Here is a 25,255-nt window from a genome sequence, read left to right as displayed (position 1 = left end):
ATCCCACCCATGACTCCTTAAAGCTCGGTTGCTCTAAGGGGCACGCCTTGTCTCGGCTGTGGTTCGGATCCAGTGCCGCCTTTCTCCTACCACAGAACTACCCTGGACCAGCCTGGGTTTTTATAAAGGCGCCACACACTCAAGCTTCAGCACAAGTATCAGAGCCTCAAAGCCACTGAGGGTCCCCCTCTTCTTTTGCCTTTTTCCAGATGATGCCAGGTCACACACAACCGACTGGCCAGCCTGTATCTGCGTTACAACACATGGTGTAATTACACTCCAGGCCCCTCCGAGGGACAGGGACAAAGTCTCTCAGCTCGTTAACGCCAGCACATCGCCCAGGGCCTGGCACGAAGCCTGCATTCAATAAACCCAAGCGGAATATTCACCCACACCACAGACAGTTATGGAGCGTTTGTATGCCGGGCGTCACTCCAAAGGCCTGGTGACAAAAAGCGCTCTGTCAGTGACAGAAAGCATTTTGTCGGTTAATGCCGACAATCAACTTTCGAGAGAGAGAGACTACGACATTCCTCTGTCATTTTACAGAGGAGGCAAGAAAAGCCAGACGTGTGAACACAACTTCAGAAGCCAACCATATCCACCGGATGGAAACTTAAGCCACTTTACTTTTTTTTTTTTTGTCAGCGCTTGAGCACTGTCCTTGGGTTTTCTCAAGGCTAGAGCTTTATCACTTGTGCCTCAGTACCACTTCTGACTTTTTTCTATGTAGGTGGTACCGAGGAATGGAACCCGGGTCTTTGTGCATGCTAGGCAAGCACTCTGCCACTAGGCCAAACTCCTGGCCCTTTAAGTCACTTGACTTTTTTTGCTGGTCCTGGGGCTTGAACTCAGGGCCTGGATGATGTCCCTGACGTGTGTTTTTCCTTTCAAGGCTGGTGTTTTAATACAAGCCACTCTGCCACTTTTGTCATGGGACTTGAACTCTGGACCTGGGTGTTGTCCCTGAGCTCTTCAGCTCAAGGCTACCGCCTTACCCCTTAAGCTATAGTGCTACTTTCCAGTTTCCAGGTGGTTGCTTGAACTCTGGGCCTGGGCTCTGTCTTCAGCTCAAGGCTAGTGCTCTACCACTTTGAGCCATAGTATCACTTCCAGTTTTCTGGCGGTTCATTGGAGATAAGAGCCAGGGTTGGCTATGAACTGCTATTCTCAGATCTAAGCCTCCTGAGTAGCTAGAATGAGTCTTATGAAGACCTTCTGCCCTGGATGGCTTCAAACAGCAATCCTAAGATCTTAACTAGGGTGATGGGCATGAGTTACAAGTACCTGGGCAAAGCATTGACTTTAAAAATTTTTTTTTTCTGTCTGTTGTGAGGCTTGAACTTGGGGTTGGGCGCTGTCCCTCAGTTCTTTTCACACTCTTATCACCAGACTACAGAGCCATTCTTCAAGACTCTCATCTCCAATAAATTACCAAAAAAGCCAAGGCTCAAGTGGTAGAGTATCAGCATTGGGCATAAGACACTTAAGGGTAAAGCCTCGTCCTTGAGCTCAAGCCCCAGGGACTTGGGGGGGGGGAAGCAGTTTAGAAAGGTTTATGCAACTGCTGTGATTGCTCAAGGCTTGGCTTTGAGTTTCTTGGCAGCTGGGATATTAACTAATGAGCTGTGTCTCTCAGCTCTAAGCACCTTCTGGGAGTCACTGTCCCAGATATAACTCTTCTTGATGAAGGACTCACAGGATGCAAAAATCAGACTGCATTTGGAACTAGAAAATCAAGGGTAGAGAAATGGGAAAATTGGGGGGGGGAGAAGGGTTCCAGGACGCACCCCATCTTCAAGAGGTGCCTCTTCAGATCTCTACATTTCTGCAGTGTTTCTGGAACACAGGGAGCTCCTTGGCTGATGTTACACAATCTCAGGGCGGGGAGGGGGAGACCGCAAGCAGTTCAGATGCCATGTGACCCAATCCCTTCATGCCTGCCAGGCCACTTGTCCTGTCCCCGTTCTGTTTCTCAAGTGCAACCTCATCTTGGAGCTTCAAGCCCCCCCCCTCGCCCCCAACAAGTTCGTGAGGCATTTCCCCTGCCCCTCTCTGCTCAAGCTGAGGGGACTTAAGTACTGGAACGAATGACTGCTGGGTGGGTGACTGTGATTTCAAGGGAAAAAAACAAGCCAAAGGTGGTAGGGGAGAAAGTGCCTGCCTGTAATCTTAGCCCCCTGGGAAGCTGAGATCTGAAGATCATGGTTCCAAGCCAACGATGGCTTTTGTTTTTCTTCTCAGCCGTGGGGCTTGAACTCTGGGCCTGGGCGCTGTCCCTGAGCTCTTTGGCTCCCTACCCCTAGAGCCACAGTGCCACTTCGTTTTCTAGAGGTTAATTGGAGATAAGAGTCTCGCTGTCTTTAGTGCCTGGGCTGGCTTTGAACCCGATCCTCAGACGTCAGCCTCCCGAGGGGCTAGGATGACAGGCCGAATTCTTTTTCTTTTTTGAGACAGGCTCTCACCACAGCCTAGACCGATCTGGAGCTCCTGCCTGAGCTGCCTAGTGCCAGGATTGAAGCATGCGCTATCCCATCTGGCTAGAAATCTTTTTCTGTGTTGGTCACAGGGCTTGAACTCCAGGCCTCAGTGCTAGCTCCTGAACTTCTTTGCTTGAAGCTAGCACTCTACTACTTGAGCTACAGCTCCACATTGTTTTTTTTTGGGGGGGGGCGGGGGAGAGAGGCAATTTAATTGGAAGTAAGCATCGTGTGGGCTTTCCCGCCAGGCCAGCTTTGAACTGCGATCCTCAGATCTCGGCCTCCTGAGTAGCTAGGGTGACAGGCGTGAGCCCCGGCCCCCAGCTAGAACTGTTGGCACAAGTCATTATAATCCTATTAGGAAACTCTAGAGTTTTCAGTGATCGCCTTCCTAGAAACAGCCTTCTTTTGTCATATTGAAAGAGAGCCCTTTGGGGATCTTCTCTCTGACCAGAGATCTGCTCCTCGGAAGCTGGGGTGCTCCTACCTGCCCTCCAGTTTCCCACCTGTGCAGGCTTGTTTTACACGCTGAGTTTTGCATGAGATGCCAGGTGTGGAAGGCTCATTTGCAGGACATGCTAGGAAGTATTGTGTCCTTCCTTTATTTCTGCTTTTGTGCCAGTCCTGGGTTTGAAGTCAGGGATTAGGGCATGGTCCCTGAGCTGCTTCTGCCCTCTGCTCAAGGCTGGCACTCTATTGCTTGAGCCGTAGCTCCCTTTTTGGTGGTCCACTGGAGCCAAGGGTCTCATGGCTGTTCTTGCTGGGGCTGGCTTTGAACTGGGACCCTTCGGATCTCCTTGGCCTCCTCAGTAGCTAGGATTATAGGCGTGAGCCACCGATGCCCAGCAGTGCTTGCTTTCTAAGCGGTGGATATGGCGTGCATGCTTCATGCGTGGGCCTCATTTTCTCTGGAGCTACCAGCCAGTCCTACCTGTGAGGAGATGAAGGGAGACAGGGGCAGAATCTGTGGCTCGTGCTACTTAGTAGCTTTAGGAGAACCACAGTGAGAATCATGCTTTCCTGCATTCAGCTGCCAGGGCCCACCTGAGGAGGTCCCTGGAGAGGCACCTCCTATATCACCAGGCCCCACACTGTGTCAACCAGGGACCTCCCCACACCACTCTCCAACCCTGAGCGTCCACCAGCTGCAGGGGAGCTCTGTCTTGCCTACTCAGTGTATCTGCCTGCACGGGATACAGGGGGTGGTCTACTCAGACACAAGCCTTCATTTCTCCTAATTTTCTGCCACCAACTTTCCCTCCCTGTGTGGCCCCAGCCACAGCTCTGCTTTTCTCTTCCTTCCTTCCTTCCTTCCTTCCTTCCTTCCTTCCTTCCTTCCTTCCTTCCTTCTTGCTAGTGCTGGGGCTTGAGCTCAGGGCCTGAGCTCTGTCCTTGGGCTTTCTCAAGGTTAGTGCTCTACTGCTTGAGCCACAGCACTACTTCTGGCTTTTTTCTACATATGTGACGTTGAGGAATTGAACCCGGGTCTTCGTGCACGCCAGGTGAACGCTCTACCACTAGGCCAAATTCCAGGCCCCATCCACTTCTGGAGTTTGCTGGAGATAAAGTCTCGTGGGGACTTTTTTTGGCCTGGCCGGCTTTGAACTGAGATCCTTAGATCTCCGCTTCCTGGGTGGTGAGGATGGTAGGTATGAGCCACTGTCGGCGGCTTCAATCAAGATTCCTGACGTTCGATTTCCATATGGTCCTAGGGTCTGGCTGATCCTGAGAGGCCTCACATCCAGAGCCCTGGCTCCTGAGTCCATCGGCCTAAATCTTGGGGTAAAGGGTGCAACGTCTCTACTCCCCATGTTTCTCTGTCCTCTCCCCAACCTCTACTGGCACGTCCATCACTTACAACACAGCCCTCTCTCCAGGTCTCCCTGACCCCGCCCCTCCTCGCTCTACGTCAGTCTCTCAGGTGTCTGACCTGTCTCCCGGACCCGCCCTGCCCGCTCTGACCTTTGCACTCACCACCCCCTCTCTTGGGCCTAGAAGGATCCGTCTTTTTTCAAGTCTTCACCTGCCTGGCCTGGAACTCCTGTCTGTCGTGAGGATCGGCTTACACAGCATTTCCAAGGACAGGCTTTCTCGGATTACCTTCATGTTTCTAAAGGGGTTTCCCTTTCTACCCCCTCCCCTTTTTTTGGTAGGTCTTGGGGCTTGAACTCTGGGCCTGGGCGCTGTCCCTGAGCTCTTCAGCTCAAGGCTACCGCCCTACCCCTGGAGCCACAGCGCTACTTCCCATTTTCTAGTGGTTTATTGGAGGTCTCATGATTTTTAGCACCCAGGTTGGCTGTGAACCACAATCCTCAGATCTCAGCCTTCTAAGTAGCTAGGATTCTAAGTAGCATGAGCCACTGGCCCAGCTCGCTCCCCCCCCCCCCCGCCCGCCGCCACTTTTTTTAGGTCACCATTACAAACTCTGAATCAGTCATTATTCTGTCTCTCTGCCTTCACAGCATCAGCTGCTTCCTAAAATCACTCTCATTTGCCTTTTTCTTCCTTCCTTTCTTTTTTTTTTTTTGGGGGGGGGGCAGTCCTTGGGCTTGAACTCAGAGCCTTAGCACTGTCCTTGGGCTTTTTCCACAAGGATAGCACTCTGCCACTTGAGCCACAGCACCACTTCCAGCTTTTCTATGTATGTGGTACCGAGGAATCGAACCCAGGTCTTTGTGCAATGCTAGGCGAGTGCTCTACTATTAGGCCAAACTCCCAGCCCCCTCATTCACTTTTTTTTTTTTTTTTTTTTTGCCAGTCCTGGGCTTGAGCTCAGGGCCTGAGCACTGTCCTTGGACTTTCTCAAGGCTAGAGCTCTAGCCCTTGAGCCTCAGCACCATTTCTGGCTTTTTTCTATGTATGTGGTACCGAGGAATCGAACCCGGGTCTTCATGCATGCTAGGCAAGCACTTTAACCACTAGGCCAAACTCCCAGCCCCCCCATTCACTTTTAAATCACATTTGTATGAAATCATTTGGCCTTCCACTTGAAGGTAGCTTCAAGAGGGCTGGGAAGGCTGGGAGTCAGGGGCTCACGCCTGTCATCCTGGCTACTCAAGAGGCCAAGATCTATGGATCACTGTTCAAAACCGGCCTGGGCAGAAAATTCCATGAGGCTTATCAACTCCAATGAACGATTGGAAACCTGGAAGTGGCACTGTGGCTCACAACCATAGAGTGCTAAGCTTGACCCTGAAGAGTTCAGGGACAGCATCCAGGCCCTTGAAGTCAATCCCTGTGACCAACAAAAATTGAAAATAAGCCCTCATCAATCAATCCAGTGTGATCAAGCTGCTAGTTCTGGGAAAACTTTCATGCCCTTGCATTTGGGGTTACTGTAAGTGCACCCAACCGTGTCCCTTTGGTCAGATGACAACTGTCTGGTAACCCAGGGAACAGCATGCATACTGGGCCAGTGGGTGTGGGGTCTCCCTGAGGCTGATGTATGACGGAGAGAGGAATGCCCTTCCCCAGGATGGATGGACAGTCCAACACCTGACCCGGCACAAAACGGGAGCCCCAGGAGATGTAACCTGACTCAGGACTCCATCTCCACTGTGCTTTTTTGGGGGTTCACAAAATCTGGGTGGCATGGGCAGGCCCTGACCATTAGCCATGGTTTCCGTTTCTCAATTTACACACACGCAGCCGGCTGTGAGACTATTATACCACAGGAGGTCTTTATCAAATAGCTACTGTCTGGCTTTTCTTTTTCTTTTTTTTTTTTGCCAGTCCTGGGCTTGGGCTCAGGGCCTGAGCACTGTCCTTGGTCTTTCTCAAGGCTAGAGCTCTACCACTTGAGCCTCAGCACCACTTCCGGCTTTTTTCTATGTATGTGGTACGGAGGAATCGAACCCGGGTCTTCATGCATGCTAGGCAAGCACTTTAACCACTAGGCCAAACTCCCAGCCCCTGTCTGGCTTTTCTTACACCAAGATAATGAACAGGAGGATGACTTAATACTAGGGTTCAAAAAAAAAAAAACAAAACCTTTCATAGTGAACTTGTATACCTTGAGATTAGATAGATATATATATATATAAATATAAATAATATATATGTGTATATTTTTATTTTATTTATTTTTTTAACCAGTCATGGGGGCTTAAACTCAGGGCCCTGTCTTTGGGCTTTCTCAGGGCTAGAGCTCTACCACTTGAGTCACAGCACCACTTTTCTATGTATGTGGTACTGAGGAAATCTGAACCGGGGTCTTTGTACATGCTAGGCAAGCACTCTACCGCTAGGCCAAACTCCCTGCCTCCTGTCTCTGAGCTTGTGATCAAGGCTGCCTTCTACCACAAAGCCACATTCCCAGACCATGTCCTTAATGTCTTGGCTTAGCCTTTCCCACTCAAGGTTAGGGTGCTGACCATTTGAACCATGCCTCCACTTCTGTATTTTTTTTGTTGTTGTTGTTTTTGGCCAGTTAACTGATGATAAGAGGCTCACAGACTTCAAATTCAGCCTCCTGAGCCGCTAAGATTACAGGTGTGTGCCCCAGGTGTCTGGCTAGACCGTAACTGTACCTTTCTAATTCATCCAGGACCAAATCGCTCCCATAAGGGCAAATGGTACATGCAACCCAAGTCCTGCCAGGGTCTAAGGAGGCAGGCCCTCTGCACTCCACATTCCTAGGGCCCGGGGCAGGGAGTGTGGGGGCTGTGGCCATGCTTCGGGGCTGGAGGGAAGATGACATACTCACGGGGTCCGTCAGCATCGCCCGGCAGTGGGAGGCCAGGGCCAGGAAGGCGAGTAGGTTGAACACGATTCCGTTGATGATGCTGTACACATAGTCTCCCGACGGGATGAGCATAACAAAGAGGACCACGAACTCCGCGTAGAGGACCAGAAACCAGGTGACAATGGCACAGGCGATGCCACAGCCATCTCGGATAAACCACATGGTTCCCGTGGGACCGGGGTGGGGAGGCGGGATGCACTTCTCCGGCTGGAGGTACTCTGGTTTCCGCTCGATGGCTCGGAAATGGTGGGTGGGGATAAGCATCATAAGCTATCTGTCCATACTGGCATCTGCGAGAAGAAAAGGACCCGGAGACGCCATGATGTTTTCTTTATGGGAGCAGACATCGCTGAGTAGGTATGAACTCCTGGCACTGATGGCCAGTACCAGTGGCTCACGCCTGTCATTCTAGCTACTCAGGAGGCTGAGATCTGAGGAGCAAAGTTTAAAGCCAGTCTGGTCACAAAAGGACCTGAGACTCTTATCCTCACTTAACCTCTAGAAAACGAGAAGTGGGGCTTGGCTCAAGGGTAGGGTGGGTAGCCTTGAGCTGAAGAGCTCAGGGACGGTGCCCAGGCCCAGAGTTCAAGCCCCATGACCAACACCCACACACCCAAGATAATCTATACAAATATACATATACATATGTAAATAAATGTGGGACCTATCCCCTGAAGCACCTGGGGAATATTCATGACCTGACTTGTGCTGAGCAAATTCTAAAATCTAAACTTCACTCCACCAAACCCAAGGCCACCTGCAGAGATCCGCACAGAGATTTCAAAAGCGGGTGTAAGCTCCACCTTCTTCACCACCTCTGGAAACGGATGATAAAATACTTTCTTTCTCTCTCTGCTACCACATAGGTTTGGATTTCTCATCTCTGCCCTGCAGTGGTACTGAAGTTCAAAACCGATTGTTACTTGCTCACCCACACCACTGAATGGCAGACAGTCCCTGGCGGTTTTTGCACGGGAATGGCAAAAGTTAAGCAGCTGGGGAGGGGGGGCGGGGGGCCGTCTATAAAGTATTTACTCTCTGTGTCTTTATAGAGGAGTTTGCTGGCCCTGGATCTGAAGTTCCTGTCCACTAAATAAGTAAGACACTCACTATGATTTCTGTGTCCCCAGGGCCGAACTAACCAGCTTCCCAACGGCGTCGTGTGCCACCCTCAGCTGTCATCCATAGCCCAAGGCCCATCTTTCCTCTCTATCAAACTGTGCTTTGTGCCCCATACAACCATGCTTCAATGACCAGAAGCAGCGTGGTTTCCATCACTAAGAACACATTTCAGCACTAAGTCTCCTTCAGATCCGCCCGGTGATGTAAAGCTGTGTCCCGAGTGGCCAGCTGGGCCGCGTTCTCCGTCGTATGAAGAGCAATGCCTTGATTCTAACTATGTACATGGTTATGGTGGAAATCTTAAGGAATAAAACCAAATTGAGAGAGGGAAAGAGGGGAGAGGGAAAGGGGGAGGGGACTAGAAAGAGGGGGGGGGAGAAAAAGAGGGAAGAAGAAAAGGAAGGGAGGGAGGGAAAAGAAAAGATGGAAGGGGGCACTGGAAGTTTGGCCTAGTGGTAGAGTGCTTGCCTAGCATGCATGAAGACCCGCGTTCAATTCCTCTGTACCACATACATAGAAAAAGCCAGAAATGAGCTGGGCACGGTGGCTCATGCCTGTAATCCTGGCTACTCAGGAGGCTGAGATCTGAGGATCTCGGTTCAAAGCCAGCCTGGGCACTAAAGTCTAAAGTACGTGAGACTCTTACCTCCAATTAATAGAAAACAGGAAGTGGGGCTGTGGCTCCTGGGGTAAGGTGGTAGCCTTGCGCTGAAGAGCTCAGGGACAGTGCCCAGGCCCAGCCCAGAGTTCAAGCCCCATGACCAACAACAACCAAAAAAAGCCAGAAATGGTGCTGTGGCCCAAGTGGTAGAACTCTAGCTTTGAGAAAGCTCAAGGACAGCACTCAGGCCCTGAGTTCAAGCCCCAGGACTGGGAAAAAAAAAAGAAAGGCTCATGGACTTTTCTGCCCAGGCTGGCTTCAAGTGGTGGTCCTCACATCCCTATCTCCTGAGTAGCTCAGATGACGGCACCCAGCCAGAACGTACCAGCTATGAACAATTTGGGATCCAAGCATATACAGAGCAGCTCTGGTCTCCCACTGGCATTACTGGAAGGGGACAGCCTGTGATGGAGGAAAGGACCCGGTCAAAGGAGTACCTGGGAGTCAGGCGCCAGTGACTCACACTTGTCATCCTAGTTACTCAGGAGGCTGAGATCTGAGGATCACAGTTCAAAGCCAGCCCGGGCAGGAAAGTCCATGAGACTCTAATCTCCAATGACCTATCGGAAAACTGAAAGCGGAGCTGTAGCTCAAAATGGTAGAACATTAGCCTCGAGTGGAAAAGCTCAGGGATAGTGCCCAGGATCCTGAGTTCAAGACTCATGCGAACAGAAAAAAAGGTGTGTGTGTGGGGAGGAGGTGGGCAAGGGAAGGGATGCCTAGCAGGACAAAAATCCGGTATGAAACTGAAGGGCATGCGGCATGCTCTAAGCCGCACGTGAGAGTTTCAAAATACACCAGCTGAAACCAACAAAGGCACTGGCTATAGGAAGGTTGCTTAACTCCCAAGGCTCCTCAGCCAACGGAAGTAACTCTCCAGTAAGGACTTTTCCCTTAAATTGGCCAACCAAGCATCTCAGAAATAAAGAGGGAAACCCAGCAGGGGACCGCTCGTGATGTGTGAGAAGACCTGGCCAAGGGATGTCTGGCCACAGGCGCTGGTGGCTCACGCCAGTCATCCCAGCCACTCAGGAGGCCGAGAACTGAGGATTGAGGATCAAAGCCAGCCCTCTGATGGTGCTCTGGTTTCCAGTGGTAAGGCACTACTAGCTTTGAGCACAAAAGCTCAGGGACAGCGTCCAGGCCTTGAGTTCAAGCTCCACAACTGACTCCCTTTCCCCAAAAGAAACCAAAACCAAGAGGACTGCAAATCAATGTCGATTTTCTTCCTCCCGCTTGCTGTCTCTCTCTCCTTTCTTTCTTTGTCCAAGACTGGCACTTGGACTTGGTCCCTGATAACCCGCTGGCTAGCGCTCTACCAACTGAGCCACGCCTTCTAACTCCCTAGTTACTGATTTTCTAAGACCAAACCAAACAGAGCAACATATAAACCGCGGTAACACTTGACAAGTTACTGCCCGTTCGCTAAGCCGTCCAGCCAGACGGCCACAAAAGACACCAGGAGCTCCAGATGTAGACTGTGGGTTTGGTCCTAACATCGACACACCCCCTAGGACTAAATCCCCAGGCTGCTGATGCGTGGCTGAGTGGCTCCTAGGGTTTGAAAACTGTGATGCTAAGGCCAAGATGACAGGCTACAGCTTCTGTGGCTCATTATCCGGGAGGCGAGGCTGCACACTTGGCCCGGTGTTGACCTTTAGTAAGGAAAGGTCTAGCTATAGCTTGAGGGGCGATCTTATCTGTCACTGGGTGTAAACACCCCACCCACAGTTGGCCATTCAGGTTCTCAGGTCAAAGGCTGTCGCTATCCTTCCGGATCACTTGCCTGGATGGGACAGGGACACTATACGTAAGTGGTAAGGCAATCCAGACGGGCCTAATATCTCATGGGGGAGCACTTCAGAGTACTCTGTGAGGATCACTTTTTTTTTTGTTTATTTGAACTCAGGGCCTGGGCTCTGTCCCTGAGTCTTTTTGTGCTCAAGGCTAGTGCCCTACCATTGAGCCATGGCACCATTCCAGCCTTTTCTTTTTCTTTTTTGACTGGCCTGGGCCTGGGGCTTGAACTCTGGGCCTGAGCATGTCCCTGAGCTCTTCAGCTCAAGGCTACCGCCCTACCCCTGAGCCTGACTCTCCAGCTCCAGGCTACAGCCCTATCCCAGGAGCCACAGGGCCACTTCTGCTTTTCTAGTGGTTAATTGGAGATAATAGTTTCTCCATTTTTAGTGCCTGGGCTGGCTTTGAACTAGGATCCTCAGATCTCAGCCTCGTGAGTAGCACAGCAACTGGTGAGGGTTACTTTTTCTGGTGGGGCTTGGGGCTTAAACTCAGCCTGGGTGCTGTCCCTGAGCTCTTCAGCTCAAGGCTACTGCCCTATTGAGGGTTACTTTTCTTATCCACATGTGCAATGCTGAGTGGCGAGATTAAAAAAAAAAAAAAGCATTCACTAAGGCTGAATACAGACTAGTTAAAACAAACAAGATCAGTTATAACAAGGTGGGTGGTAGTAGCCTTAAGCTGAAGAGCTCAGGGACAGAAGATCAGTTAAAATGGCTTTCCCTTAGCTTAGAGGTAAGGATTATCACAATACTTAAAAAAACAAAACAAAACAAAAAAAAACAGAATCAAATTTGGAGAAACATGACCTATTGCCTCCCTACAGAAAAGAACTACAGATAAGGTCAGTTTCGGCCACTCCGTGGTCAAGAACAAGCTTCTGGGAACCATGAAACTAGGCTTTTGGCTTGGCTTACATTAAGCTTATTTCAAGTGGACATCTCCAACTTTTAACAAATTAAGTATTATGTTGCTATATGGGCCTGATCTGATATCCTTTTGAACTTACTCTAACAACATGCTCCTGCCCAATTTAATTTTTTAAGAGTTAAGTAACTCAAAACAGTGAGTCATCTCAGAGGAGCCTGTTTCCCAATTATTTCTTGAACTCCCTTTTGAAATTCACCTAGTGAGCATAATGTTAAGTCTATTAACTTAGGAGTGGCGTGTTTACCATGTTAGAATGATCAACTCACCATGTAAGAGTCAGGTGTGGGTGGCTTCCTATAACCCTAGCTAGTCGGAAGGCTGAGATCTGAGGATCATGGTTCAAAGCCAGCCCACACAAATAAACTTATGATCCTTACATCTCCAATTAATCAGCAAAAAACTCGAAGTGATAAATCGCCAGCCATGAGAGGAAAAGCCAGCCAAGAGTGTGAGAGGTTCTGAATTCAAGCCACAATACTAAAACAAAAAGGAGAAATAAAAAAAACCACAAACTAGTCCTGCAACTTCCAAGATGAATAAATGGCCCATGTCCTAGAAGCTATAAAAATTAATCTTGTCGTGCAGAAAATTAATTTATCTGAGCTACAATTAATTTAGCTTTGTGTAATAATACAAAAAAAAGGGAAAGACTGGAAAATCCATGCCTGTTTCTGATGAGCTTCCACAAAAAAAAAAAAAAAAAAAAAATCAAAGAATGAACCATGAGTCACTGAAGTTTGAAAGGTTTTATAAGGAAATAGAATGAGTCACAGGCGTTTTCCCCAAAGATGAGGGTGTGGCCTGATGGGGGGGGGGGGAAGGTACCTTTATCTGCATTATTGCACTCAGCCAAGCTCAGAAAGCACGCAAGGCAAGTGATAGCCTCCTGGTATGTACAACCTTTACATACAAATCTCTCTCCCACAGGTGGGTCTGACTCCCTCTGCCTGCCTCTTGTCTCTGGCACACTCAACCTTGAACTAACGTGTATAAAAGGGAAAAAATGGGTGGGGGGATGGGGAGGGAATTCTAAAACATATTACTTGCTAACTATAGATTATAAGATTATATACACTAAAGTTCACTGAAGAAACCAGGAAGCAGTAAGTTTAATTTCCTTCTTGTCCCCCAATGTACACACACTCAGATGTTCAAGAGTTCAACTTCAGGGGAAAAAAAAAAAAAAAAAAAAAAAGGTTTGCGATGTGACTACAATCTCCTAAAGAAATATGTCCTAGCTGGGTGCTAGCTACTCAAGAGGCCTGAGATCTGATGATTATGACTTGAAGCCAGGCAGGAAAGTCTGTGAGTCTCTAATCTCTAATAAACTAGGGGGAAAACAAAACAGAAAATGGAGCTGTGACTCAAGCTGGACACTAGCCTTGAGCAAAAGCTCAGGGGCAGGGCTGGGAGTTTGGTCTAGTGGTAGAGTGCTTGCCTAGCATACAAGCATACATGAAAACATGGATTTGATTCCTTGGTATCACATACACAGAAGAAGCCAGAAGTGGTGCTGTGATTCAAGTGGTAGACCTCTAGTCTTGAGAAAGCCCAAGGACAGTGCCCAGGCCCTGAGTTCAAGCCCCAGGACCAAGACACAGACCAACAGATACAGACACACAAACACACACACACACACACAGATCCCAAACAAATACATCCTCATACAGGCGACACATGACACGTGTCGAAAACACTAGAGTTGAAACTGCTATGTATTGGAGCAACATTATTTCTCTTTTGGTGGAAGTGACATATGTGGCAATAAGGAGAAATACTGAGACGACTTTAAAACAAGACCACACATAAAGAGATCTTTGAAAAAACACAGCCGCTATCTGAAACTGGAATTTTGAGCTGGACAGACACGGAAGACTACCTAACAGATCTCATTTAAATTCTCTTCTTTCACAGAGTGGAAATCAGGGTTCCTTCAACATTCTGGCTCAAACTTAAGTTTCAGACAAGACACAATGGATACAGGAAGGACGTAGTTATGCTTAAAGATTTAACTACATTAACTGAATGCCTCTTATACTTTAAGATTTCTACAAAAGCAGCTCATTTTAGTTCTAATTCATACAACAACCCAGCAGATCTGAGGATCAGGGTTCAAAGTCAGCCAGGGCAGGAAGTCTTTGAGACTCTTATCTCCAATTCACTACCAAAAAGAAAAAGAAAAAACTGAAGTTGAGCTGTACATCAAATGGTAGCACTAACACTGAGAAAGCTCCAGGGTACTGCCCGGGTCCTAAGTTCAAGACCAAGAGGACTGGCAAAAATAAAACTCAGAAACAGCGCCCAGGGCTTGAGTTCATGCTCCAAAACCAGCATGCGCGGGCGGGTGGGCGGGTACACACACACACACAACCACCAGCTCCACTTGCCATCAGATCCCAGTGCATGGCTGTTTTTCCTCTCACTCTGACAGCAATGACCAAGCAGAAAACGCAGAGTTCTACTTCCTCCTCCTCAGATACAGCTGTGGGACCTGGGGAGTGGTCACTTCCAAGTGAGTAGGTGTACACGATCAATAATCTTGGTGGCGCGCTCTCTCTCTTCTGTCAGTTGTGGGACTTTAACTCTGGGTCCAGGTGTTGTCCTGGAGCTCTTTGAGCCACAGCGCCACTTCCAGTTTTCTGGTGGTTCATTGGAGATAAGAGTCTCATGCACTTTAGTGCCCGGGCTGGCTTTGAATTGTGATCCTCAGATCTCTGTCTCCTGAGAAGCTAGGATTGCAGATGTGAGCCACTGTGCCTGGCTATTGGTGACTCTTAAAAATAAGAACTCCAGGGTTGGTAATGTAGCTTAGTGGTAGAGTGCTTGCCTAGCATGAAGCCCCGGGTTTGACTCCTCAGTACCACATAGTAGAAAAAGCCGGAAGTGGAGCTGTGACTCAAGTGGTAGAGAGCTAGTCTTGAGCAACAGAAGCTCAGGGACTGTGCCCAGGACCTGAGTTCAAGCCTCAGGGAGGAGACACAGAGACACAGACAGACAGACAGACAGACAGACAGACAGACACACACACACACACACACACACACACACGGAAGAGGCTTAGCTACACCTGGGATGGCTGAAATCAAAAGGAATTACAAGTCCCAGGTTAGCCCTGGCAGAAAAGCCCAAGATATTCCATTACCACAATGGGAAGCTGGATGAGGTGGCTAGAGGAGCCACTGACAAGAGGGAACCCTAGAAAAGGCAGATCTCAGTTCAGGGGTACACTGGGCAAGGAGTTCCTTTTCTGAAACTAATCAATGAACAATAGAGTTAGAGGGGTGACTCAGAAGTATCATGAAAGCTTTGCAAGTATGAGCCCCCCCAGGTTGCAACCCCAACGCTGCCAAAACATGAGGGGAAAAAAAAAAAAAACAAAACAAACCAACAAGCTGCTGGACGCTGGTGGGCTCACACATGTTATCAAGGTTCAAAGCCAGCCCCTCAGGAAAGTCTGTGAAACTCTTACCTCCAACAAACCACCAGAAAACCAGAAGTGGTGCTGTGGCTCAAAGTGGTAGAGCACTAGCTGTGAAGGGCTCAGAGACAGCACCTAGGCCCCGAGTTCAAGCCCCATGACAAAAAAAAATAAAAGAATCAATAAGCCAGTGCAATGCATATCTGTCATCCTAGCATTGAGGCAGGATCCGGGACTACTCAGCAAGACCCTGTGTTAACGAAAACAAAAAACCATACACATAGAAAAACAGAGCTTTCTTCTTCTTCTAGAACCCTTTATTTCTGGTGCCTAACCCTGTGAGGCAGGACCATCAAGTATATGTAGAGACAGAGACTGTGTCCAAACTCTGGTCCAGCTTGCTGGACAGAGCAGTAAGGAAATGAAGCTTGCTGGACACAGTGGCTCACGCCTATAATCCTAGCAATTCAGGAGGGCTGAGGTTTGAGGATCATGGTTTGAAGCCAGCCTGGGCAGAAAAGTTCCCATGTGACTCTTAGCTCCAATTAACCACTCAAAAAAAAAAAAAACGGAAAGTGGTAGAGGGCTTTCTTTGAGCACAAGGAGGCGACAGCATCGAGGCCCTGAGTTCAAGTCCCAGAACTGGCAAAAACAAAACAAACAAATAAAAAAACCATACAATAAGTTATTGATCCAGCTACTTGAGAGTATTGAGACTATTTATCAATGACTGATGCTCTCATAAGCTTGTGAAACTTGCATGTGTGTGCACCAGTTCTGAGGCCTGAACTCAGAGCACAGGTGCAGCCCCTGAACGTTTATGTTGTTGTTGTTGTTGGTGGTGGTGGTGGGGTTTAAACTCTGGGCCTGGGCACTGCCCCTGAACTCTTCAGCTCAAGGCTAAGGCTCTCCCACTTTGAGTCACAGCACCACTTCCGACTTTTGAGTAGATAATTGGAGGTAAGAGTCTCATGGACTTTTGTGTCCGGGCTGGCTTTGAACCTCGATCCTCAGATCTCAGCCTCCTGAGTAGCTAGGATGACAGGCATGAGTCACTTGTGCCTGACTTTTTTTTATTTTTTTAAATTAGTCACTACAAGTGTTGAAGCTCTCCTAGTAACTAGAACATGAGGGGGGGGGGAGGGTGTGGCACCAGTAACCTGGGTTACTTACAGTTTGGCTAGCTTGCTGACATAGGGCTACGTAGAGAGCCAGCACTACCAGTGGAGCCCAAGCGTTCATGGCCTCAGGCCTGAACAAAAGCATTCTGGACTGGAAGTCTGGACCCCGGCTGGACCCCACACCTCCATTAAAAGATGGATCCTGCCCTAATTCAAAAGGCAGGAGGGCCATGTAGCCTGAGTCAGGAGTCACCAGAGGTGAAATCCCTTCTGCTGGGAATCACTTCCTGTGGGGTCAAGTGCCAGGACACTGCTTTTGCTGAAAGGCCACCCATGCTAGGCAGAGCCCAACCCACAAAGGTTCCCACCTGTGGGTGTTGAAAATGGCACCTGGCCCTGCATTGTGCCATGTGCAGGCTCACAGCCACTGTGACATCACCCAGGCTGGAGCCTGACTTTTGTAGGGACTAAAACTGCTCTTGCGGAAGAAGGGAAAAACAAAACAAAACCAAGACAAAGCAAACAAACAAGAACATTGATTTTTGCATTAGGCCCACAAGTTAACAGAATGTTGGGAGAAAAACTCCTGCCTTCATTTTGCATCCCTCTAATTGCTCTGTGTGCATGTGCCTCTGCCTCTGCCTCTATCTCCCCCGCCTCCCCGCCCGTCCCCGGTCCCCTCTCTCTTTTTGGGTTCCAGAAAGACATGACAGACGAATGGATAAACGTGTTGTACGAGTCAAAGCCAGCTAGGCACCAACAGCTCACATCTCTAATTCTAGCTACTCCTGAGATCTGAAGACTTGTGGTTCAAAGCCAGCCGGGGCAGGAAAATCCATGAGACTCTTATCTCCAATGGACCACCTAAAAACACAGGAAATGGAGCTGTGGCTCAAGTGTAGAATGCTAGCCTTGAGCAAAATAGCTCAGGGACAACACGGAGGCCCTGAGTTCAAGGCCCAGGGAACACGGAAACAGGGAGGAGACACAGACAGACAGACAGACAGACACACACACACAGACACACAGACACACAAAATGGTGAATGGGGCTGGGAGCATAGCCTAGTGTTAAGAGTGCTCACCTAGCATGCAGGAAGCCCTGGGTTTGATTCCTCGGTACCACATATACTGAAAAAGCTGGAAATGGAGCTGTGGCTCAAGTGGTAGAGTGCTAGCTAGCCTTGAGAAAGCTCAAAGACAGTACACAAGTCCTGAGTTCAAGCCCCAGGACTGGAAGAAAAAAAAAATGGTGAATGGAAGAAGTCTTAAAAGCTTGAATGTTATACTTGGCCCTTTCACAATGTTGAAGTATTTACATATCCAAGATCAACTCAGAATTGTATAACCTAGCAAGATAACTTTTTTTGGGGGGGTGGGGAGGGAAGGAATGAGACTTAGAAAGCTTAAGTGACTTGTTTAAAGTCAGAAAGTAAGTCAGGGGCAAATCCAATGCTCCAGACTAGTTGCCCAACCATCTGCTAACCACAGATCATTATCTTTCTAACCAACCAGTCTTTCTGGAATCTCTGCTGCGAATGCTTGGTTTAGAAACAGACACTTCACATGTCAAGGTTGCAACTCTGCCACAGGGTTGTGACTGGAAGTATTCTTTGTCTCCAGACTCACTTTCCATCTCTGCTGACCCCGAACAGGAGAGAGCTGCAGAAAATCCCAAACGATTACAACAGTCGCCAGGCCGTAGTGACTCATGCCTGCCATCCTAGCTGAAGGCTGAGATCTGAGGATTGGAGTTCAAAGCCAGCCCAGGAGAGGAAAGTCCATGAGATCTCCAAATAATTACAGAAAAGAGCTGGAAGTAGTGCTGTGGCTGTAATGATAGAGCATTAGCCTTGACCAAAAGAAGCCTACTGACAGTGCCCAGGCCCAGAGTTTAAGCCTCAGGATAGGGGTGGTGGTGTGGGGTAATTATAACTGTCAAGACTTCCTCAGGTTGGGGGGGAACATGGCTCAACTGTCAGAGCCCAGCCAATGAGCATCTCATCAGATATCCAGTTTCAGTCCAGGTCTGGGAACAAAGAGGGGAGAAGGAGAGAAGGGAGGTTCCACGTATCTGGAATCCTTTAGTTTGGGAAAGACTTTGAAGACATCTCCACCCTCCCCCCATTCAGGCTGAGTGACCTGGCTATTTGTCTCGGGACATCTGTTCTCAAAGAAGAATGCAAGTAATTTTAAAGATGCCCAAACAGGAAGGAACAAGAGGCAGCATGGCAGCAGCCTCCCTTGGCCTGCTGGGTTGACATTGAGATGTCATGTCTCTTGTTTCTACCTCTCGCTTACTTTTCGGGGCTGTTGGGTGTGGGTGTATTTAAATTCGGTGATGTTTTCCATGGATGTATGATTCCCTTTCTTTCTCACGTACAACTTAATGAGACATAGGAAATGCTTTGCTGGCTCTCAAAATAAAAATAGATGTGAAAAAAAAAAACGCTTCCTCCGATTTGGAATTAGTAGTACCCAGGTATCGTAATCAATTCTCCTAACACGGTAACCCCAAATTACAATGAGTCTAGTATCAGAAAGACACGGGTTTGCTGGCTACAGTAGGACAGTTTATTTAATATCTAGTTAAGACAAGGAAAAATGCAAAGTATTTAAAGGAAAATGAAGCCTGGTGCAGATGGCTCATGCCTATAATCCTTGAGATCTGAGGATTCCAGTTCGAAACCACCCTGGGAGAAGAAAGTCTGTAAGATTGGAGCCACTACATGGTTTGCAGCTTTTTCGGTGATCAACTGGACATAAGAGTCTTACAGGACCCAAAGTGTGGCCTAATGGTAGAGTGTTTGCCTAGCATGCACAAAACCCTGGGTTTTATTCCTTAGTATCACATATGCAGAAAAAGCTAGAAGTGGGGCCAGGATTTTGGCCTAGTGGTAGAGCGCTTGCCTAGCATGCGCAAAGACCTGGGTTCAATTCCTTGGTACCACATGCATAGAAAAGCTGGAAGTGGTGCTGTAGCTCAAGCGGTAGAACACTAGCCTTGAGGAAAGCCCAAAAACAGTGCTCAGGCCCTGAGCTCTGTCCCTAGGACTGGCAAAAAAAAAAAAAAAAGCCACTCCCCCCCAAAAAATATTGGGGTAATGGTGAATATGCTTAAAGTGTGGCCAGGTCTGCTTTAAGCCTAAAGAGTAAAATATCCCTGCTAGGTTTTTAAGTTTCCTGTAACTTCAGCACCTCAGACTCAGCACTGCCCCCAAGCTCTTCTGTAATGGGCTTTTAAAAAAAATATATAGCTTTAATTACCCAAGGTTAGGTGGGAGATATTTATTCTATCTACGTAATATGTGATTGTAATGTGATTGTTTATTGCTTGGTGCCTGGCCTGTACAATTAGCACCTTATTAGAGCCTGGCCTTTCTTCTAAATTACCACACAGCTTAATTGAGCGCTTTATTTTATTGTCTTGTTCCTGCTCTAGGCTCAAGGGCCTGTGCTCTCCAGCTATCATAAATCCTAACCTCCTTTTAGGCAAATGTTTTAGGCTTCTCCCACACAACACCACCAGAGGGACTGGAAGGCATGCAAACACTTTGTGGATGTCTGAAGAGCTTGTGGATGTCTGTTCTGAGAGCAGGGCACTCGGCTGGAATCTGGCTCTCTTCACAAATGTTTACTCTATTGCCAACGCCCCCTCCACCCCCTTGGCTATTGAGGGCTCTCAGCTACCTGGGAGTTAAAACTCTACTCGTTTCTCTTTAGCTAAGGCTGAAAGGCACAGGAACTTGTCACCAACACCACTTTCTATACTCTGCTAGAAAAAGGCCTCAAGAGATGTAGGAATTCATGACTGAACAGACACTCCTTGTGTTTGGTTTAAATCTAACTGTAGTTTCCAGGGCAGTTAGCAAACGGGGCCTGTAGAAAATAAAATTGAGTTTTGTGGGAGGCTCCAGAAGGTGACAGGAGTACAGGTGTGCTTGCCAGATGAGGTGGCTCAAACCTATAATCACAGCAAACTAGAGGGGCAAAGACCATCATAGCTCATGGCCAGCAAGGGGGAGGAGGGGGAGACTCGTTAACCAGTGGCACACACCTGTCATCCTAGCTACCCAGGAAGCTGAGATCTGAGGATCATGGTTCAAAGCCAGCCCAGGTAAGAAAGTCTGTGAGATTCTTTTTTTTTTTTTTTTTTCCAGTCCTGGGCTTGAGCTCAGGGCCTGAGCACTGTCCTTGGACTTTCTCAAGGCTAGAGCTCTACCACTTGAGCCTCAGCACCACTTCTGGCTTTTTTCTATGCATGTGGTGCTGAGGAATCGAACCCGGGTCTTCATGCATGCTAGGCAAGCACTTTAACCACTAGGCCAAACTCCCGGCCCCATCTGTGAGATTCTTATCTCCAATAAACTACTTAGATAAAGCCAGAAGTGGTGCTATAGCTCAAGTGGTAGAGTACTAACCTTGAGCAAAAAGTTCAAGTCCCATGAGAGGAAAAAGAACAAAGCTTGGTATATAATAAACACTACACACTACACATAATATTATAGAAAATTCAGAAAGCATAAGAAGGGTTTGCTATAGACAAACCTACACACACCTCCCACTAGGGAGTGGTGCTGTGGCTCAAAGTGGTAGAGTGCTAGCCTTGAGCTGAAGAGTTCAGGGCCCAGGCCCAGAATTCAAGCCTACAACCACCACCACCACCAACAACAAAAAGTACCCCCCCCCCCCCGACCCCAGGCACTGATTTAAAAAAAAAAAAAAAAAAGCAAGTTGGCTTAAAATAAAAATGTGCCATCCCTGAATTCTTGATTTTTCTGCTATACTATAGTCTGATTCATTCAACCAACTAGAAAATAATTCTGAAGTTATGAGTTTTCATGACATCTAATCTACTATCCAAAAAAGGGTAATTAAAAAAATCAAAACAAAGGCAATTTAAAAAAACGTCTGGGGGGCCGGGAGTTTGGCCTAGTGGTTAAAGTGCTTGCCTAGCATGCATGAAGACCCGGGTTCGATTCCTCGGTACCACATATATAGGAAAAAGCCGGAAGTGGTGCTGAGGCTCAAGTGGTAGAGCTCTAACCTTGAGAAAGTCCAAGGACAATGCTCAGGCCCTGAGCTCAAGCCCAGGACTGGCAAAAAAAATAAATAAATAAAAAAAAAAAAAACGTCTGGCCGCATTAGAGGGATTAGTGGAAAACACTGTTTTAGTAGAGAGTTTAAAGTTATCATCCTATCATTTAGAGTTCTTCACAGTAGTTTGGCCCAGATATCAGATATCATTTATAATAACACCACTCAGCAAATAACTGCTGATCCTTCTCCATCAAGAATCCTTGTCAGTCAAGTGCAGTGGCCCACGCCTGTCATCCTAGCTACTCAGGAGGCTGAGAGCTGAGGATCAAGGTTCAAAGCCAGCCCAGGCCCAAAAGGACCTGAGACTCTTGATAACACTTAACCTCTAGAAAACGCGTAGTGGGGCTTGGCTCTAGGGGAGGGTGATAGCTGAAGAATTCAGGGACAGTGCCCAGGCTGTGTTCAAGCCCCATGACCCACAAAAAAATTAAAAATAAATAAATAAATAAATGTTCTATACTTCTGTGTGTGTGTATGTGTTTGTGATGCTGGGTTGATTAAACCCAGGGTCTCATGCATGCTCTACCACTGAGCTACTTTCCCAGCCTTGTTCTATATTTCTTAAAAGACTCACTGGAAGATTCTCTCTCTCTCTCTCTCTCTCTCTCTCTCTCTCTCTCTCTCTCTCTCTATATATATATATATATATATATATATATATATATATGCATATAAATGAGTTCAGACAAGAAAGTTTGTAATATCTCTAATTAATCACCAGACAATTCGAAGTAGAGCTGTAGCTCAAACAGGCTTTGAGTAGAAAAGTGCCTGGGAAGTGCCCAGGCCCTAAGTTCAAGTCCCATGGCTGACAAAAAAAAAAAAAAAAAAAAAAAAAGAGAGAACCTTCTGTACAATTAATGGGAATTATATTCAAGTTTGAATTTAAAAAGGAAAGAAAAAAGAAGACAAAGAACTAACACTAAGAAGTGAAGAAAGGCGGGTGGCTCACACCTGTAATCCTAGCTACTACTCAAGAGGCTGAGATCTGAGGATCACATTTGAAGCCAAACTGGGTGCAGAAAAGCCCCCAAGACCCCTATTTTCAATTAGTCACCACAAAAGCAGAGCTGTGGTTCAGGTGGTAGAGTGGTAGCCTTGAGCAAAAAAGCTCAGGGACAGCACCCAGGCCCTGCTCTCAAGCCCCTGAAACCACCCCCCCACACACACACATAAGAGTGAGAAAAGAAAGCAAAGGGGAAGAGAAGGAAGGAAGAGTGGGAGGAAGGGAGGGGGAGAGAGAGAGAACACTAAGATTCACTGTACCAAGAAATGCTCATATATTTGAGGGCTCAGCAGTTTGTACGCATGAATTCAGTGAGGCACATTCTTTTTTCAGACTCCCTGACCCAGGCCACTGTATCACCCCCATATTCTGTGGCTACTTCACCCTAAATCTTTCTCCACTGCCTGGGGAATTTCTTTGGGCAAAAATTTTGTTTCACGGGGCCGGGAGTTTGGCCTAGTGGTAGAGTGCTTGCCTAGCATGTACGAAGACCCGGGTTCGATTCCTCCATACCACATACATAGAAAAAAGCCAGAAGTGGTGCTGAGGCTCAAGTGGTAGAGCTCTGGCCTTGAGAAAGTCCAAGGACAGTGCTCAGGCCCTGAGCTCAAGCCCAGGACTGGCAAAAAAAAAAAAAAAAAAAAAAATTTTGTTTCACTTATTTTAGTTTCAAAACTAACAGAGAGGGCCGGGAGTTTGGCCTAGTGGTAGAGTGCTTGCCTTAGCATGCACGAAGACCCGGGTTGATTCCTCAGTACCACATACATAGAAAAAGCCAGAAGTGATGCTGTGGCTCAAATGGTAAGAGTGCTAGCCTTGAGAAAGTCCAAGGACAGTGCTCAGGACCTGAGTTCAAGCCCCAGGGCTGGGGAAAAACAAACAAAAACACAACAGAAGTCTGGTGCTTGGTGGCTCATGCCTGTAACTTTAGACAGGAAGCTGATATCTGCAAAATCAGAAGTTGAAGCCAACTTGGGCAAAAAAAAAAAGTCACGAGACATGTTGCTAATTAACCAACAGAAATCTGTGAGCAGAGGTATGGGTCAACTAGTAGAGCATCAACCTTAAGTGAAAAGGCTAAAGCACAGGGCCTGGGCCTTAAGTTCAAGCCTATGTGCTAGTACAAAAACCATAAATAAACAAATAAATGTTAACACGAGGTTCATTTATGGTTGGCTCCTGAGAGTTAACTATAAAGCTATATTTGAAGTATTCGCCCCTCTTTGCCAAAGGCTATTTTCACTTTTAAACAGTTTCTCCAAAGTGGCAGGAAGGGACAATCAGAAAGCAAACTTTCAATCAGATGGGTGAACTTTCTCCAATTATCCACGTGGCTCCTTTAAAACTTGTCGGGTATCCTGAGAGTTCCACCTAAAATATGCTCCTTCCATGTGACCCTCCACTTTCACCATGTAAGCATTCTCTCTAGATACCCCCCCCCCACACACACACACCTCCCACCCCCACTACTCAGCCACTACTTAAAGGTTGGCTCTTCTTTTCCAACAGCTACCCATAATTTCCCATCAATCCAAGTCGTGACATCCAAACAGCACCCGGGGACAGGCAAGCAGCCTTGTGCCTCCTCTTTTGTCTTTGGGATGCTGTCCTGGCCGGGCACACGAGGCAAGAGGCCACCGTTTTTGGTGGAGAGGGGGGAAGATGAGAGGCAGAAGGAAAAAATGGACACGATAGAGAGACCAGAGCGAGAGCCGCTGACACAATGCCCCAAATAAAGGGGAGGGGGGTGGAATAAGACAGCCGCTGGACTGGTGCTCCACTCCTGGTCCAGACCTTTCCCACTGAGAATAAGCTAAAAGATGGGGTGGGGGTGGGGGGGGAAGGAAGAGGAGACCACAGTGTGACAGCAAGAAGCCAGGCTTCCAGCGGCTCACACCTGTCCATCCCTTGCTACTCGGGAGGCGGAGAACTGAGGATGGGTGTGGTTCGAAGCCAGCCTGGGACAGGAAAAAGTCCCGTGAGACTTTATATTTCTCATGAACCAGTGGAGCTGTGGCTCAAGTTGTACAGGACTAACCTTGGGGCGGGGGGGGAGGGAGGGAAGCTCAGGGACAGCGCGAAGATCCTGAGTTCAAGTCCCGGGCCCGACACACACACACAGTCTCTCTCTTCATTGCCTCTGGGGCTCAAGGACGGGGTGAGAGTCAAGAGAGAGCATCCCCCCCCCCCCAACACACACACACACTTTGGTCGATCACATTGTCCATCCGGGCGCTGGCGGGCTCTCAGTCCGTCCGTCCGTCCGTCCGTCGGGGTCAGAACACAGCTGCTACTTCGACTCCAGCTCCCAGCAGACCCCGTGCCGGCCGGGCGGGCCTCCCTCCCTCTCTCTCCTCCCATGGCGGGGGGGGGGGGTCTCCCCCCACCCCCATCCCCGCCGCCAGGTTCCAGCTCCGGCCGCCGCCTTCCGCCGCCTCAGCTTGTTCTCCTCACGTCTAGTCTCCACCCCACCCCCACCCCCCGGAACTCACCGTGAAACCTACGGGGAGGGGGGTCCCCCAAGTTCTCGTCCACTCCCGAGCCGGGTTCCCGCGGCGGCGGCGGCGGCGGCGGCTGCTGAGGCGGCGGCCGCCGCCGTCGCGATCCTCGTGGTCTCTTCCGGAAGCCCCCGACGTGGAGACTCGGCCTAACGCTGGGGCGAGGGCTCCCCGACACGAGGCGCCGCGGCTCACTGGACTCGGCCAGACACCGGGCGGCGCACAGGAGAAGCCCATGGAGCAAGCCGGGGCGGTGGAGGTGGCCGCGGCTGCGGGAGCGGCCGCCGCGCAGGGTGATGACGTCGAGGGGGCGGGGCGGCCGCGGCCGCCGCGGGAGGGGCGAGGGGAGAGGGAAGGACGCATGCGCGCGCGGCGCGCG

The 25,255-nt window shown here is 48.7% G+C and overlaps 1 protein-coding gene across 5 annotated transcripts in view; it reads right to left on the bottom strand.

Annotated features, from left to right (window-relative positions):
* Positions 1 to 25,166, bottom strand: part of Zdhhc3 (zDHHC palmitoyltransferase 3) — a 36,376-nt gene extending 11,210 nt beyond the window's left edge. Inside the window, exons 1-2 of one of the 5 annotated variants that reach the window (XM_090323461.1) lie at positions 24,871 to 25,166; positions 7,186 to 7,514 (exon numbers count right to left, since the gene is read on the bottom strand). In XM_090323461.1, the coding sequence (XP_090179587.1) occupies positions 7,186 to 7,491 (306 nt within the window). In that variant the 5' untranslated portion in view covers positions 7,492 to 7,514; positions 24,871 to 25,166. Of the gene's footprint in view, positions 1 to 7,185; positions 7,515 to 16,325; positions 16,632 to 24,870 lie in introns of those variants that run through there. The other 4 variants (XM_090323464.1, XM_090323465.1, XM_090323466.1 and 1 more) reach the window with 4 other exon arrangements.
* Positions 25,167 to 25,255: the final 89 nt, after the last annotated feature.

The sequence above is a fragment of the Megascapheus bottae genome, chromosome 32 (genome assembly GCF_031878675.1).
Source record: "Megascapheus bottae isolate mThoBot1 chromosome 32, mThoBot2.hap1, whole genome shotgun sequence".
Lineage (NCBI taxonomy): Eukaryota > Metazoa > Chordata > Mammalia > Rodentia > Geomyidae > Megascapheus > Megascapheus bottae.
Note: the sequence above shows the minus strand (reverse complement) of the source record. Positions and strands in the feature narration are given on the sequence as shown.